At 42.4% G+C, this 16196-nt stretch overlaps 1 protein-coding gene across 3 annotated transcripts in view; it reads left to right on the forward strand.

Annotated features, from left to right (window-relative positions):
• inpp4b (inositol polyphosphate-4-phosphatase type II B) overlaps positions 1-16196 on the forward strand; it is a 422536-nt gene that overhangs the window by 115149 nt on the left and 291191 nt on the right. For all 3 annotated transcript variants that reach the window (XM_062996233.1, XM_062996234.1, XM_062996232.1), the window contains one exon: positions 4005-4121. In XM_062996233.1, the coding sequence (XP_062852303.1) occupies positions 4005-4121 (117 nt within the window). The remainder of the gene's footprint in view (positions 1-4004; positions 4122-16196) is intronic.

The raw sequence follows: 16196 nt of genomic DNA on the forward strand, positions 1-16196 counted from the left end.
ATTTATTGGATTTGTGCTTTTTAGGGTTGTATTTCCACCTTGTACTCATAGTTTCTGAAAAAGAGGATTAAAATCCACAATCATTACTGAATTAGTGACCTTTTTTACCTTGTAACTTCAGGGCTACAGTTGACGTCATTAACGCCATTCATTAAAAACTTGATACCTCCTAAATAATGTCAAGGTAGATTTGCTGCCATAAATTCCCCCCAGTGAGTGAAATATTGAGCCTTGAGATGAATTTGCCATCTGTTTTAGTTTGGTCAAACAGAAAAAAATGTACTAGCGTTGACATGACATGGGTCTTCTGTATGTTGTTTTCTTACCTTTCAATTCCCAAAAATGCAGATTTGTCTCAGTCACACTTTGATGACGTATTGCTGCACCGCTCAAGCCGAGCCCTGAACAAAATATATAAATTAAAAAAAACAAATTTATGGGCAACACCGAGTTTAATGGTACAATATCTCGAGTAAGGGTGTCGAGTTTCAAAGATTTCGAGTTTAGGGGACGTCGAGTTACAAGGTACCACAGTAGTCTAAACTCTACATGGAATAGATCGTTCCTGACTGACACACCAACATCTAATACGACGGTCAGACTCCCATCACCATAAAACATTATCCCAATTAATGAATGCTCAAAGTACAGCGGGGAAAGGCAAAGACCAAAGCATTTCCCCAAACCATTACAAGAAACCCTCATTCACAATAATACGTTAACAATTCCTCAAGTTTCTCAATAATACAAGACTGAAAGCGTACATATAATACAAGACCACTAAAACAAGCACAAAACACTGATTTCTGCCGTGAATATCACTAACTGCTGATTACTTGGTTACCTTTCACTTCCCAAAAACATGCATAAGAGTTATTGGCTGCTCTCAATTACTTACATTTATGCTTAAGGGTCTTGCTCAAGGGTCCAACAGTAGCAACCTGGCAGTGGTGGGATTTGAATCAGCAACCTTCTGCTTGCTTTGTCCTGAAATTTCCCCAATCTTATTGTGTATTGTTAAGTGTTTTCTGTAGATACTCTGGTTTTCTTTCACCTCCCAAAAACATGCAGTCTTTTGGCCGCCCTATTGATTGTTTCTTAGTGTTCGATGCTGAGCCGAGCATGTTTTCTTCCCTTACACAGGGTTTTCGGGTGGTGCAGGATCCAGTGCAATCCCTGGCAGTGAGAGCAAATAAATAAACAAAGTAATAAAGGATTGTTGATTGCTGTATACAAGGGCGCAGTAGAAAAAAAATGTAAGTCATTAGTCTTTGAGGTCATAGCCTCAGTTTTTCCTCTGGTGCATCACGGCTCTGCTTTGTTGGATGAGTTTTTCGAGGACCTATATAATGCTGACGTACCTGAGTTACACATAAAGATGTCCGTGCAGTCGATAAATAGGTACTTTAACAGATAGACAGTTTTCTTATTGATCCCAGCTTGACTGAATGCAGATTTACTTTAGTTCATGAACAGAGTGGCCTGCAGTCGTGTTTATCAGACTTCTAGATGGGTGTGTGTGCCTGCATAATTGGCATTATTATCCCGGCGACCACCCTCTCAAGGGTCCTGCGTTCCGGACACACCCCACGGTGGAGAGCACGGCATACGGAAGCGCAAATGTAAACAGTTTCTTTCCCAGGAAGCAAATTCCAGTTTAAATGCCAAAAAGCACCCATAAACATTATTTTGGGAGCAGGGCATTCTGGGAAATGTCTGTAAGCAGGGGGTCTCGGAGCATAAACAGATGCCGTTCGGGCTGGGTTGCGTTTAGCTTTATCTCGGCGGGGTTTCTGCAGCTCACTGCTGGAGACGGTTCTTCTTCACTTCTTTTGTATAAGTCGTCCGCGGGATACTCGCTTAATGAACAAAATTCTCATGTTCTGTGTTCACACAGCATGTGCTGTGTTCATGCCCATCCATCGTTAGTTCCAAACCCCTGATAAATGAGTGCAAATATACAAAATAGCTGAAAGAAAAATAGGATTTTCTTTATATATAAAATATTTCTAACTTGATCACATTAAAGTCTTTTTTTATTTTAAATAAACAGAAGCAATGTGCTGTTACAGGAGCACATGGACATACACATGTAAAGGAGATTTCAGTGCAACTAATGATTACTTGGTTTGATTTAAGACTATTCCGGATACCAAGGCATTGTGGAATAGCATGTGATAAAAAAATCTGACCAGTTGGCTGTACAAAAAATAATTAATCTCAAACTTCCACCAATGGACACCAAACCCCTCATTTACAACGAGACACACCCCAGCATCAGGAACAAATCAAAAATATGATATGGAAAAGAAGTACAGTGGTACCTTGAAATTCAGTGTCAGTTGGTTCTGGGACTGGTCTTGAATTTTAAGGTTTTTTGTCTCATAAGGAGGTTTGGGAAACCTGTTAATGTGTTCGTTGGTCCTGTGGAACTGCATATATTTTAGTCTAATGTAAAATAATGAGGTTGTTTTTAACACTTATACACTGTTTGTTTATTAGGATTTTAACATCATGTTTTACACTTTGGTTACATTCATGACAGGAACGGTAGTTACTCATTACACAAGATTCATCAGTTCACAAGGTTATATCAAACACAGTCATGGACAATTTAGTATCTCCACTTTACCTCACTTGCATGTCTTTGGACTGTGGGAGGAAACCGGAGCTCCCGGAGGAAACCCACATGGACACATGGAGAACATACAACCTTCACAAACTCCTGGACCACCCCACCTGGGGATTGAACCCAGGACGTTCTTGCTGTGAGGCGACAGTGCTACCCACCGAGCCACCCCACTAAAGCACAGATAATTACACAAATATAATATAAAAACACTGAAATACAATAAAAAAACAGTTAAAAATAAAAGCTGCACTTTACCTTTAATTCCTTAGTTTCCTTTTGCTTCTTAATCCTGGAGATGCTTGACTCTTGGAATACCGTATTCCGTTTAGTAAAGGTGCATTTCCATGAGACATGCACCGCCACAAACCCTAACGTGACTTATTGTACCAAAACAATGAGCGAGGAATTTTATTAGTGGAGAGAGTTGTTATTTTAGTACATTAAGCAACGTTAAGCTTTTTATTTATTTTTTTTAAACGATAAGCGTTTTTTACTCTGATTCTGATTCTCAGTTTTTCAGCACCCTGAGCTGTAACACAAGTTTAAAAGCGAAACAGTGAGAAAAATCCAGATAAACACAGATACATGTGGAGCTTTCAGGGTGAATCTGACGGTTATTCCACACAAATACAGATTCATCTCATAGTCACACTTTGATGACGTTTCACCACACTGCTCAAGCCGAGCGCTGAACTAAGTGGCTGTTCACTGTTAGTTTGAAATGAAATAAATTAATTAAGGGCTAAACACTTCGAGGCTAAGCACAGCCTCAATATTCAGGGTGTGCCAGTGGCGGGTTAATGTATAAGAGGGCTGCACCACCTGAGTGCTGTGTAAAACAGGGTTTTTCAAACTGTTTTTTTTTTCAAGCGACCCACATTTTGTCCATGATTTTTACCGCAACTCAGGCAACACAAACAAAATATACTTAATTAATAAAAATGGTGGCAATCTGGTCCCACTGTGGTTTACAAGTTGTAACGTAAAGCCTCCACAGGGGTGTATTCAATTATTATTATTTATCCCTGACATTTTTTTAAACCAGATCCACTGCTGTATTTTTTACCAGGGTCTTTCAAACCCTGGGTCACCCAGGTTTGAAAGACCCTGGTATAAAATACAGCAGTGGATCTGGTTTAAAAACATGTCTGATTCAATCCAGTGACAATCCAGCATTCAGTATCAGAATAGTTGTTGCAATTATTATTATTTTTGAGGCCATTCAGCAGAGAAACTCTATTCATCCTCTCACATCTGCAGTCAGATAGAATTGAGAATCCATGCGTGGCAAACTGTGCAGAGCAGCGGCGACGTTTTTAAGACTCTCGCAGCCCTATTTTCTTAAATTGTGTTGCTTTTTCTTCCCCGGCAGGGAACAAGAGATCCTCTTTTTCTGACGGGGGTGAGTCTGTCACCGGATTGGCCCATCTACGAGGACAGCCTCATCAAGCTCAGCGTCTATGATGTGAAGGACAAGCACCACCAGACAGTAAGTGAAAACCAGACGGCAAACTGGATCTGCTTCAGAAAACGTTATCAAATTACACTGCTTTTCTTATTTTAATTCATGACAAGCTTGTTTTAATCCCTGAATACACTTCAGACTGATTTGAGCTGACTGATTGCAGTCTGGGTGCCTGTGGGTCCATTAAATGCCTTAATTAGTTCATAGTAGTGCTTTACTAATTGTTAATTCAATTATATAAGTACATGAAGGTCTAAACACATTGGGATCAAGCAATTTTGGCAATAAAACTCTATACTAGTGATTTTTTATTTTTTATTTTTACCATTAATTGCCTGAACAGTTTGTATAATGCATAAAAAACAGGTTTATAGTGAGATGCTTTAGAGAGCCCTCCAGATTATTTAGAGGCCTTCAAAGTAAACTACATTATATTTAAAAAGTAATTAAACATAATTAAACATCTAGAATTAAATGAGTACATTCACTCACTTTCTTAACTGCCTATCCCAGCTTTTCAATGGGCGCAAGGCACACAGTAACACCCTGGATGGGGTGCCAGACCATCGCAGGGCAGACACATATACACACACACACACTGCAGATTTCAGTGCATCCATGGCCACATACGTACATACACTGATGAGGCATAACATTATGACCACCTTCCTAATATTGTGTTGGTGTCCCTTTTGCTGCCCCATACACAACAAACTGTGTATTCTGACACCTTTTTTTCAGAACCAGCATAAACTTCTTCAGCAATTTGAGCTACAGTAGCTCATCTGTTGGCTCTACAGTTGTGAAAACAGCTGCTGTTGTACAAAAAAGAAAGAACATAAAGATAAATTAAGATTATATGAATGTATATGTACACCGACAAGGCATAACATTATGACCACTGACGAGTGAAATGAATAACACCGATTACGGAAACTGTGTTCCCTGATGGCTGTGGCCTCTTTCAGCAGGATGATGCACCCTGCCACAGAGCAAAAATGCTTCAGGAACGGTTTAAGGAGCACAACAACGAGTTTGAGGTGTTGACTCGGCCTCCAAATTCCCCAGATCTCAATCCAATCGAGCATCTGTGGGATGTGCTGGACAAACAAGTCAGATCCATGGAGGCTCCACCTCACAACTTACAGGAGTTAAAGGATCTGCTGATAACATCTTGGTGCCAGATACCACAGCATACCTTCAGGGGTCTAGTGGAGTCCATGCTTCGATGGGTCAGGGCTGTTTTGGCATTCAAAGAGGGGCCAACACAATATTAGAAAGGTGGTCATAATGTTATGCCTGATCGGTGTATACTGTATGTATACTGCAACTAGATTACACACATCAAAGCCAGAGCTGGAAAATAAAACCAAACTTTAGCACTTGCCATGATATGTATATGATATGTCATTTCTAATTTCTCAGTTGCTACTGATGAGAGCTAAAAATAAAACTCTAATGTATATAAAATTTGTATATGCGCTAATTACATCTTCTAAAAAAAACTCTTCAGCTATGATAAGTGAAAGGGGAAGGGAAATATGTGTACAATCACATGATTCTTTTCCATCGTTTACCATGGAAAACCATGACAGAAAGGAAATAACTAAATACTTTGCATGCTAATGCTAACCATAACAATCTGGAAGTGAAGAACAGCGCAGTGCTAATGCTACCAGGAAAATAAATTAAGATATTAAGATCCTGACAGCCAATTAGAACAAGGAATTGGAAATCTACCTTGAGCGGAGCAAGGAACGGCTGAACTCTAGCAAACAGCTGCTCAACTAGACTAAAGAACAGAAGGCAGTAAGTAGTAAAGTAATCCTGGAGAAACGTTACTGGGCTGAATGTGGGCTTGCTCAGCTGTTTTGATCCCCTGTGTATACTGGCGGAGAGTGAAAAGCTCTGTCCTTCATTATCTAAAGCAGGAAGGATGACCGCTAGCTTGTGTCTTGATAAATGACTTTGCATATTTATTTATTTATTTATTTATTTACTTATAAATGTACAGTATATGTCCCTACTCCTGGGATCGCTACTTTGTTGAGTACCTATGAGTCTGAGAGCAATACCATCTGGCAAAGGCAGAGAAGGTTCCACACAAAGACCGATCACAACCCACTCATGGGGAACTGGAACTGTGGGTTGCAGCGTAGCTCTTTAAAAAATCCGGTGTGAGTTTTGGTGTTAGGCACTGGACACTTCCAGCATGACCCTTCCAATCATAATCCACCTATGAGGAACTAATTGGTTAGGCACTGGACACTTCCAGCATGACCCAAAGACCGATCACAACCCACTCATGGGGAACTGGTTGCAGAGCAGTTCTTATAAACGTCTGGTGTAAGTTTTTCACGTCACGGCTCATGACTGGTCAACCTAGCACAATGTCGAGTCGACTGCAGAGCTGACAAGAGATTGGGATGCTCAGTCAATTTATTTGATCCCACAGGGCACGAATGAGTAGTCCAAGGAACAGTTCCATATTGGTTCAGACGTCAGATAGAATAAAAAAGGTTTGCTGTACCCACTGTGAGTTCATCAAAGGCTCATCAAAGTTGAAGGGAAAAGAAGCAGTAAAGCACAGGACAGATAATATGTAGCGTCCAGAAATGCACAAGTTTAACATCAGACTTTGTGTCAGAATAGACCAATAGAATGTTTGGGGTCTCAATTCACTTGGCAAGGTCTCATGAACATCAGCATTCATGGGTTGTCTGAAACTAAGTGGTCAAGCACTGGACATTTTCAGCATGACTGCCAAGTGTTTGTGGTTCCTCAAGTCTCTCTAGCTCTTCAAATCTGCTGACAATCTCCATTTGAAGAAGAAGAACACCTTTATTTGTCATATATGTATACAGTGTACAGTACATATCCAAGCTTGTTTTGAAGCTGAAGTCAGAGCGCAGGGTCAGTTATGGTATGGCTACCTGGAGCAGACAGGCTTGGGAGCCTTGCTCAAGGGTCCAACAGTGGCTGCATACCAGTCTGGATTTGAACCGACAATCTTCTAACTGATAGCCCAAGGTTCTACCCAATAGGCTACCACTGTACTGCTTCTTGAACTGCTTCTTTGCGGCATTTAGTGGGCACTTTTATGCAAATGCTACTTACAATTATCATTGAAGGTTGAGAGCCTTGCCCAGGGGCCCAACAGTGGCAACTTGACGTTGGTGGGGCTTGAACAGGCAACCGTCTGGTTACTAGTCAAGTACCCTAACCACATAGCAGTGGCTTCCTAATTTGTTTTCTTTTGAATCTGAACTGAATCACAAGAAAAAGTGAAAGCTGACCCATCTGTGCAGCCAACCATCACAAAGTGACAATGACATTGTGACGGGACATATATACAGTGTATCACAAAAGTGAGTACACCCCTCACATTTCTGCAGATATTTAAGTATATCTTTTCATGGGACAACACTGACAAAATGACACTTTGACACAATGAAAAGTAGTCTGTGTGCAGCTTGTATAACAGTGTAAATTTATTCTTTCCTCAAAATAACTCAATATACAGCCATTAATGTCTAAACCACCGGCAACAAAAGTGAGTACACCCCTAAGAGACTACACCCCTAAATGTCCAAATTGAGCACTGCTTGTCATTTTCCCTCCAAAATGTCATGTGATTTGTTAGTGTTACTAGGTCTCAGGTGTGCATAGGGAGCAGGTGTGTTCAATTTAGTAGTACAGCTCTCACACTCTCTCATACTGGTCACTGAAAGTTAAAACATGGCACCTCATGGCAAAGAACTCTCTGAGGATCTTAAAAGACGAATTGTTGCGCTACATGAAGATGGCCAAGGCTACAAGAAGATTGCCAACACCCTGAAACTGAGCTGCAGCACAGTGGCCAAGATCATCCAGCGTTTTAAAAGAGCAGGGTCCACTCAGAACAGACCTCGCGTTGGTCGTCCAAAGAAGCTGAGTGCACGTGCTCAGCGTCACATCCAACTGCTGTCTTTGAAAGATAGGCGCAGGAGTGCTGTCAGCATTGCTGCAGAGATTGAAAAGGTGGGGGGTCAGCCTGTCAGTGCTCAGACCATACGCCGCACACTACATCAAATTGGTCTGCATGGCTGTCACCCCAGAAGGAAGCCTCTTCTGAAGTCTCTACACAAGAAAGCCTGCAAACAGTTTGCTGAAGACATGTCAACAAAGGACATGGATTACTGGAACCATGTCCTATGGTCTGATGAGACCAAGATTAATTTGTTTGGTTCAGATGGTCTCAAGCATGTGTGGCGGCAATCAGGTGAGGAGTACAAAGATAAGTGTGTCATACCTACAGTCAAGCATGGTGGTGGGAATGCCATGGTCTGGGGCTGCATGAGTGCAGCAGGTGTTGGGGAGTTACATTTCATTGAGGGACACATGAACTCCAATATGTACTGTGAAATACTGAAGCAGAGCATGATCCCCTCCCTCCGGAAACTGGGTCGCAGGGCAGTGTTCCAGCATGATAATGACCCCAAACACACCTCTAAGACGACCACTGCTTTATTGAAGAGGCTGAGGGTAAAGGTGATGGACTGGCCAAGCATGTCTCCAGACCTAAACCCAATAGAACATCTTTGGGGCATCCTCAAGCGGAAGGTGGAGGAGCGCAAAGTCTCGAATATCCCCCAGCTCCGTGATGTCGTCATGGAGGAGTGGAAAAGCATTCCAGTGGCAACCTGTGAAGCTCTGGTAAACTCCATGCCCAGGAGAGTTAAGGCAGTTCTGGGAAATAATGGTGGCCACACAAAATATTGACACTTCAGGAACTTTTACTAAGGGGTGTACTCACTTTTGTTGCCGGTGGTTTAGACATTAATGGCTGTATATTGAGTTATTTTGAGGGAAGAATAAATTGACACTGTTATATAAGCTGCACACAGACTACTTTTCATTGTGTCAAAGTGTCATTTTGTCAGTGTTGTCCCATGAAAAGATATACTTAAATATCTGCAGAAATGTGAGGGGTGTACTCACTTTTGTGATACACTGTATATATGTATCTCCACTGCAGAGTGTAAGGGTTTGCAGTCAACTGGAATTTTTTTCTTCAGAAGCGTCTGTTTTATTAATGTGTTAATAGATCATAACTACACATTAATAATTAATGGCCTCGTCAGTAGCTGATGTGTTACGGCTAATGGTGCTAATGGGATGCATTAGAAAAGAGGTGTAGCTTCTTATATGATGAATGAGCAACATTTAACACATTCACTTTGTTAAATCTGTTCATCAGGGCTCAAACTTCAGCAGCAGTTGATTTATCACTTCGGTACGTGACTTTACTTTAGTGCCACTATAAAGGTGTGTGTATTATGTAGTCTATATTTGTGGTATGTAGTGCTTGACCTGCTAGAGTTATAACATCAAATTATCAATATTTTCATGAGCACTAATGCCCATTTTTAATGATTTTACTGTTATTACATGTTTCTATGAAATAAAAATGCAGTAAAACATCATGAACAGAATTTTCCAAAATTATATAGACCAGGTATAATCCAGGTACACAAATCTACAAAGTTGAATCAGTTCATCTGGACACAAGTTTGTTATAGAGATACAGTATGTTTCATCACTCATCCAAGTGACTTCTTCAGTCGGAGCTGGTGTTGAATAACCCAACCTTATAGACGTTGTGCATAACGACTGATCACGGCCCATTGTATAATATGATTGGAGTATAGCTCCTATCACTGCGTTGTAAGACGGTGAGAGATGTACTAACTAAACAGCCACTGGTGAAACGGATGAAGATGACATTTCTACATGACATACATTTCTCTCACAGAGCAGGTATTATTTGGGTGGTGGATCATTCTCAGCACTGCAGTGACACTGACATGGTGGTGGTGTGTTAGTGTGTGTTGTGCTGGTATGAGTGGATCAGACACAGCAGCGCTGCTGGAGTTTTTAAATACCGTGTCCACTCACTGTCCACTCTATTAGACACTCCTACCTAGTTGGTCCACCTTGTAGATGTAAAGTCGACGATCGCTCATCTATTGCTGCTGTTTGAGTTGGTCGTCATCTAGACGTTCATCAGTGGTCACAGGACGCTGCCCACGGGGCGCTGTTGGCTGGATATATTTTTGGTTGGTGGACTATTCTCAGTCAAGCAGTGACAGTGAGGTGTTTAAAAGCTCCAGCAGCATTGCTGTGTCGTATCCACTCGTACCAGCACAACACACACTAACACACCACCACTATGTCAGTGTCACTGCAATGAATCCAAATGACCAGCCTTTATCTTGAGATCAGGAGTGACCACAAGTAAATCTGCCAGTGTGAATGTATGGATATGTTGGTTAGTAACAAAATGGATACCAGCCACAAATCGATAATGGTTTTGTGTCTAATTGAAGTAAACTCATTTTGTTAAACCAGGAAACTCTTAAGAGCAGTAAATGCTTACCTCAGTGTTAATGCCTGTGGGGTTGGATGTGATTCTTGACCATATATTATATGTTGCGTCAGCAGTGTCACAATATATAAGCATGTTCACAGATGAAGGGTTCTACATAATGTTGTTATCTTCTTTTAATTAACACGAGGACCACTCGGTGTGGAGTTGAGATAAACAGTGGAGGTCTGAGGTACCAACTTAATTATGTACCTGATCCTACGGTCATCAGTCTAAACAAATACATTACCGTCTTCATCGCAGTGGTTCCATACCTGAGGTTGATTCAATTTTATGCATGACTAAACACGTCCGTCTAGCCTCACGTGTGATTCTCGAATCGGCTGCTTTTTCTGGTTGGGTCTTTAATTACACCTACTCTTGTGGGACCTGAAGTGACTTTATGGCTGTTAAGTTCAGTACAGGATTTGTCAGAGATGCAGTCCTTAATTAGAATAACAGTGTTAATAGGTGGATGTTCTGCTCCATTCAGACCCAACAGCCCAGTGTGAGTGATGTGTGAACGAGCGCCCGGCTCCGTTTGCGTAATGGATCGCTCCTACTAGAGCGCTCCTCATGCTGTGACCCGGTTTAGCCTTTTCACTGCATATCTAATGAACACTCATTTGTTATTAATGCCTCATTTCAGAGATTGGCTGTGCAGATAGCCTTCGCAACCCTTATAACATGCATTTGGCAAACAGAATTATTATGACTGTGTAGGTTTTTCTCATTACTTTACCGATCTACCTTAATAGATCGATCCAACCAAAGAAAATTAAAGCACCAGTAGCATTATAAAGCAATGAAGGTACACACTAGGTACACATTTTTAACCTTTTCGGCATTCAGCAGATAATTTTATCCAAAGCTTCTTACAATTACACAGATTAGGCATAACATTATGACCACCTTCCTAATATTGTGTTGGTCCCCCTTTTGCTGCCACATATACAACAAACTGTGATGCACTGTGTATTCTGACACCTTTCTATCAGAACCAGCATTAACTTCTTCAGCAATTTGAGCTGAAGCTCGTCTGTTGGATCGGACCACACGGGCCAGCCTTCGCTCCCCACGTACATCAATGAGCCTTGGCTGCCCATGACCCTGTCGCAGGTTTACCACTGTTCCTTCCTTGGACCACTTTTGATAGATACTGACCACTGCAGACTGGGAACACCCCACAAGAGCTGCAGTTTTGAAGATGCTCTGACAGCCATCACAATTTGGCCCTTGTTAAACTCGCGCAAATCCGTACGCTCGCCCATTTTTCTGCTTCTAACATCAACTTTGAGGATAAAATGTTCACTTGGTGTCTAATATATCCCCCCCACTAACAGGGGCCGTGATGAAGAGATAATCAGTGTATTCACTTCACCTGTCAGCGGTCATAATGTTATGCCTGGTCGGTGTATCACTGAATGCAATTTTGATCAACTGAGGTTCGAGGAGGAGCCCAACAGTGGCAACTTGACAGGGATGGGGCTTGAACCAGCAATTTTTGGATTACTAGTCAAGTACCTCAACCACTGAGCAACCATGGCCCTAAACATTTACATTTATACCATTTAGCAGAAGACTTACAATTGTGACTATATACAATTTAAGCAATTGAGGATTAAGGGCCTTGATTAGGGGCCCAACAATGACAACCTGGTAGCAACCTTCTGATCCAGTACATTTACATTTTCAGCATTTAGCAGACGCTTTTATCCAAAGCGACTTACACAATGAGCTGAACACAATGAGCAATTGAGGGTTAAGGGCCCTGCTCAGGGACCCAACAGTGGCAACTTGGTGGTGGCGGGGCTTGAACCGGCAACCTTCTGTTTACTAGTCCAGTACCTTAACCACTGAGCTATCACTGCCCTATACTGCCCTATATCTAGCTATACTGACCTAGAAGAGCTGTACATTATTACACACAGCCCTCGGCACACTGGCAGTCGCGGACCGCTTCTTTTCACCTGCCAAAGACGACAGTATAGCGTGCAGAGGGTAATGCACTACTATCTGTGAATCAATCATCTCTCATGCAGGTAGCTTGACCATCGAGCCAAGGTCACAATTGCACCAGCAGTGAGGAGGCTGTTTGATCATCCCTCCCTTAGACACAGCCAGTTGTGTCTGTGTGGGTGCCCATCTGGTCAATGAGCCACCCGGGCACCTCAACATCCCTCCTAATTATACAGTGTATCACAAAAGTGAGTACACCCCTCACATTTCTGCAAATATTTCATTATATCTTTTCATGGGACAACACTATAGACATGAAACTTGGATATAACTTAGAGTAGTCAGTGTACAGCTTGTATAGCAGTGTAGATTTACTGTCTTCTAAAACATAAGTGAGTACACCCCACAGTGAACATGTCCAAATTGTGCCCAAATGTGTCGTTGTCCCTCCCTGGTGTCATGTGTCAAGGTCCCAGGTGTAAATGGGGAGCAGGGCTGTTAAATCTGGTGTTTTGGGTACAATTCTCTCATACTGGCCACTGGATATTCAACATGGCACCTCATGGCAAAGAACTCTCTGAGGATGTGAGAAATAGAATTGTTGCTCTCCACAAAGATGGCCTGGGCTATAAGAAGATTGCTAACACCCTGAAACTGAGCTACAGCATGGTGGCCAAGGTCATACAGCGGTTTTTCAGGACAGGTTCCACTCGGAACAGGCTTCGCCAGGGTCGACCAAAGAAGTTGAGTCCACGTGTTCGGCGTCATATCCAGAGGTTGGCTTTAAAAAATAGACACATGAGTGCTGCCAGCATTGCTGCAGAGGTTGAAGACGTGGGAGGTCAGCCTGTCAGTGCTCAGACCATACGCCGCACACTGCATCAACTCGGTCTGCATGGTCGTCATCCCAGAAGGAAGCTGACGCACAAGAAAGCCAGCAAACAGTTTGCTGAAGACAAGCAGTCCAAGAACATGGATTACTGGAATGCCCTGTGGTCTGACGAGACCAAGATAAACTTGTTTGGCTCAGATGGTGTCCAGCATGTGTGGCGGCGCCCTGGTGAGAAGTACCAAGACAACTGTATCTTGCCTACAGTCAAGCATGGTGGTGGTAGCATCATGGTCTTGGGCTGCATGAGTGTTGCTGGCACTGGGGAGCTGCAGTTCATTGAGGGAAACATGAATTCCAACATGTACTGTGACATTCTGAAACAGAGCATGATCCCCTCCCTTCGAAAACTGGGCCTCATGGCAGTTTTCCAACAGGATAACGACCCCAAACACAACCTCCAAGATGACAACTGCCTTGCTGAGGAAGCTGAAGGTAAAGGTGATGGACTAAACCCAATTGAGCACCTGTGGCGCATCCTCAAGTGGAAGGTGGAGGAGTTCAAGGTGTCTAACAACCACCAGCTCCGTGATGTCATCATGGAGGAGTGAAAGAGGATTCCAGTAGCAACCTGTGCAGCTCTGGTGAATTCCATGCCCAGGAGGGTTAAGGCAGTGCTGGATAATAATGGTGGTCACACAAAATATTGACACTTTGGGCACAATTTGGACATGTTCACTGTGGGGTGTACTCACTTATGTTGCCAGCCATTTAGACATTATTGGCTGTGTGTTGAGTTATTTTCAGAAGACAGTAAATCTACACTGCTATACAAGTTGTACACTGACTACTCTAAGTTATATCCAAGTTTTATTTCTATAGTGTTGTCCCATGAAAAGATATAATTAAATATTTGCAGAAATGTGAGGGGTGTACTCACTTTTGTGATACACTGTATGTGTCAGGTGTTTTTTTGCCACAGTCATAGCTGACAAGAATATAAAATTAGTTATAGGAAATTAAATATTCACACTGGGATCAGTATCACGTACGGAGAGTCACGCACTGATGTCCATTATTCACCATTTCTGTGCCAGCCAGCAGAGGTCGTAATTGCAGCAGTGGAAAGAAATAATTTTGTCCCTCCCACCAGGAAGATGTTAGCCAATCATGTCTGCTGCAGTTAGCCCATCATTTTTGAGTGTAGGCTCCCTGTGGGCTGAAAGCAGAGCTTAGATTCATGCTAGTGTGTTTTACCTGTGCCACTAACCCCCCGACACTGAAATCAAAGCCCCTTCATCAAAGAAATTCAGACTTAAATTTTCCAAAAACCAAACATAATTTTAAGCTTTTTTTGTCCTTTATCTTGTCCCTCAGCTGAGATCCAATATATCTGATGAAGGTCAGTATTGATACCTAAATGTTTTTGGTGGTTTCATACTTCATAGTGGCGGGACAGGCCTCAGTGCTATTCATTAGACGTGATGGATTTGTGGGCTCTTGTTTCAGAGCACTTAAGTACCATCAGCTTGATCACACAATCTAGATCAGTCTGACTGGCTACTGAAGGGCACTCAGACAAGGCGTGTGTGTGTTTGTGTGTGTGTGTGTGTTTGTGTGTGTGTGTGTGTGTGTGTGTGGTGAGGTTTTAAAACAATACGATTGGAGCAGAATGAAAACAGAGGGTAGTTTTTGACTCACTGACTCAATGGATGGAGAGAATGATCCCAGTTTTGGAACTACACAGTTCCTACAACAGCAGATTGTGTGTTTTTTATACCATCTAATATAAAACCACAAGATGCTCACCAGTTACCAACGGGAGTCTGCCATTGTTTCATTTGTGATGAAAGCAAAATGTGCCATAACAAAAGGGTATTTTGTGCAGGTCCAAAATGTTTAATCACATTTCAGATATTTCATTCATTCATTAGCTCGGTGGGTAGCACTGTCGCCTCACAGCAAGAAGGTCCTGGGTTCGATCCCCAGGTGGGGTGGTCCGAGTCCGAGTTCGAGTTTGCATGTTCTCCCCGTGTCTGCGTGGGTTTCCTCCCACAGTTCAAAAACATGCAGCAGGTTAATTGGAGACACTGAATTGCCCTATAGATAAATGTGTGTGTGTGTATGTGTGTCTGCCCTGCGATGGACTGGCGCCCTGTCCAGGGTGTAACTGAATGCCTTGCGCCCATTGAAAAGCTGGGATAGGCTCCAGCACCCCCAAATGACCCTAACTGGATAAGCGGTTAAGAAAGTGAGTGAGTGAGAGTCATTCATTCATTTATTGTTTGTTTTACCACCTTTTTATCCTGGTCAGGGTCGTAGGTCTGATTCATTAAGGTTGCCAGTCTGTCACAGGGTACACACACACTCAGGGCAATTTTAGTAACTCCAATTAATAATAATAATAAGTTACACTTATATAGCGCCTTTCACAAAATCGCTTTACATACAAAAGTAACAATCACACAGAAATAGCAGAAGATGAAGTGAGAAAATGCTGAGAAATAAAGGTGAGTCTTTAGGAGAGCTTTAAATTCAGCGAGAGAGGAAGTGGAACGTAGAGAGGAAGGAAGAGAGTTCCAGAGCGAAGGGGCAGCAACACTAAAAGAACGACCGCCCATAGTACTCAGCCTAAACCTGGGCTGACATACGTAGATAGGGGAACCTGATAGGGGGATCTCAGACAATAAAGAACTCCATCAGGCCACCCAAGAAGGATGGAGGTCCCTGCTGAGTCTGGTTCCTCTCAAGGTAATTTTTAAGGGAGTTTTTCCTTGCCAGTGTCGCCCTTGGCTTGCTCAATAGGGGTATTGGTCTGTTGGTCCTGGAATCTGTACAGTTGATTTGAGACAATGTTCATTGAAAAGCGCTATAAAAGTCTGACTTGACTTGAATTGACTCGATA

Source organism: Trichomycterus rosablanca, chromosome 5, assembly GCF_030014385.1.
Source record: "Trichomycterus rosablanca isolate fTriRos1 chromosome 5, fTriRos1.hap1, whole genome shotgun sequence".
Lineage (NCBI taxonomy): Eukaryota > Metazoa > Chordata > Actinopteri > Siluriformes > Trichomycteridae > Trichomycterus > Trichomycterus rosablanca.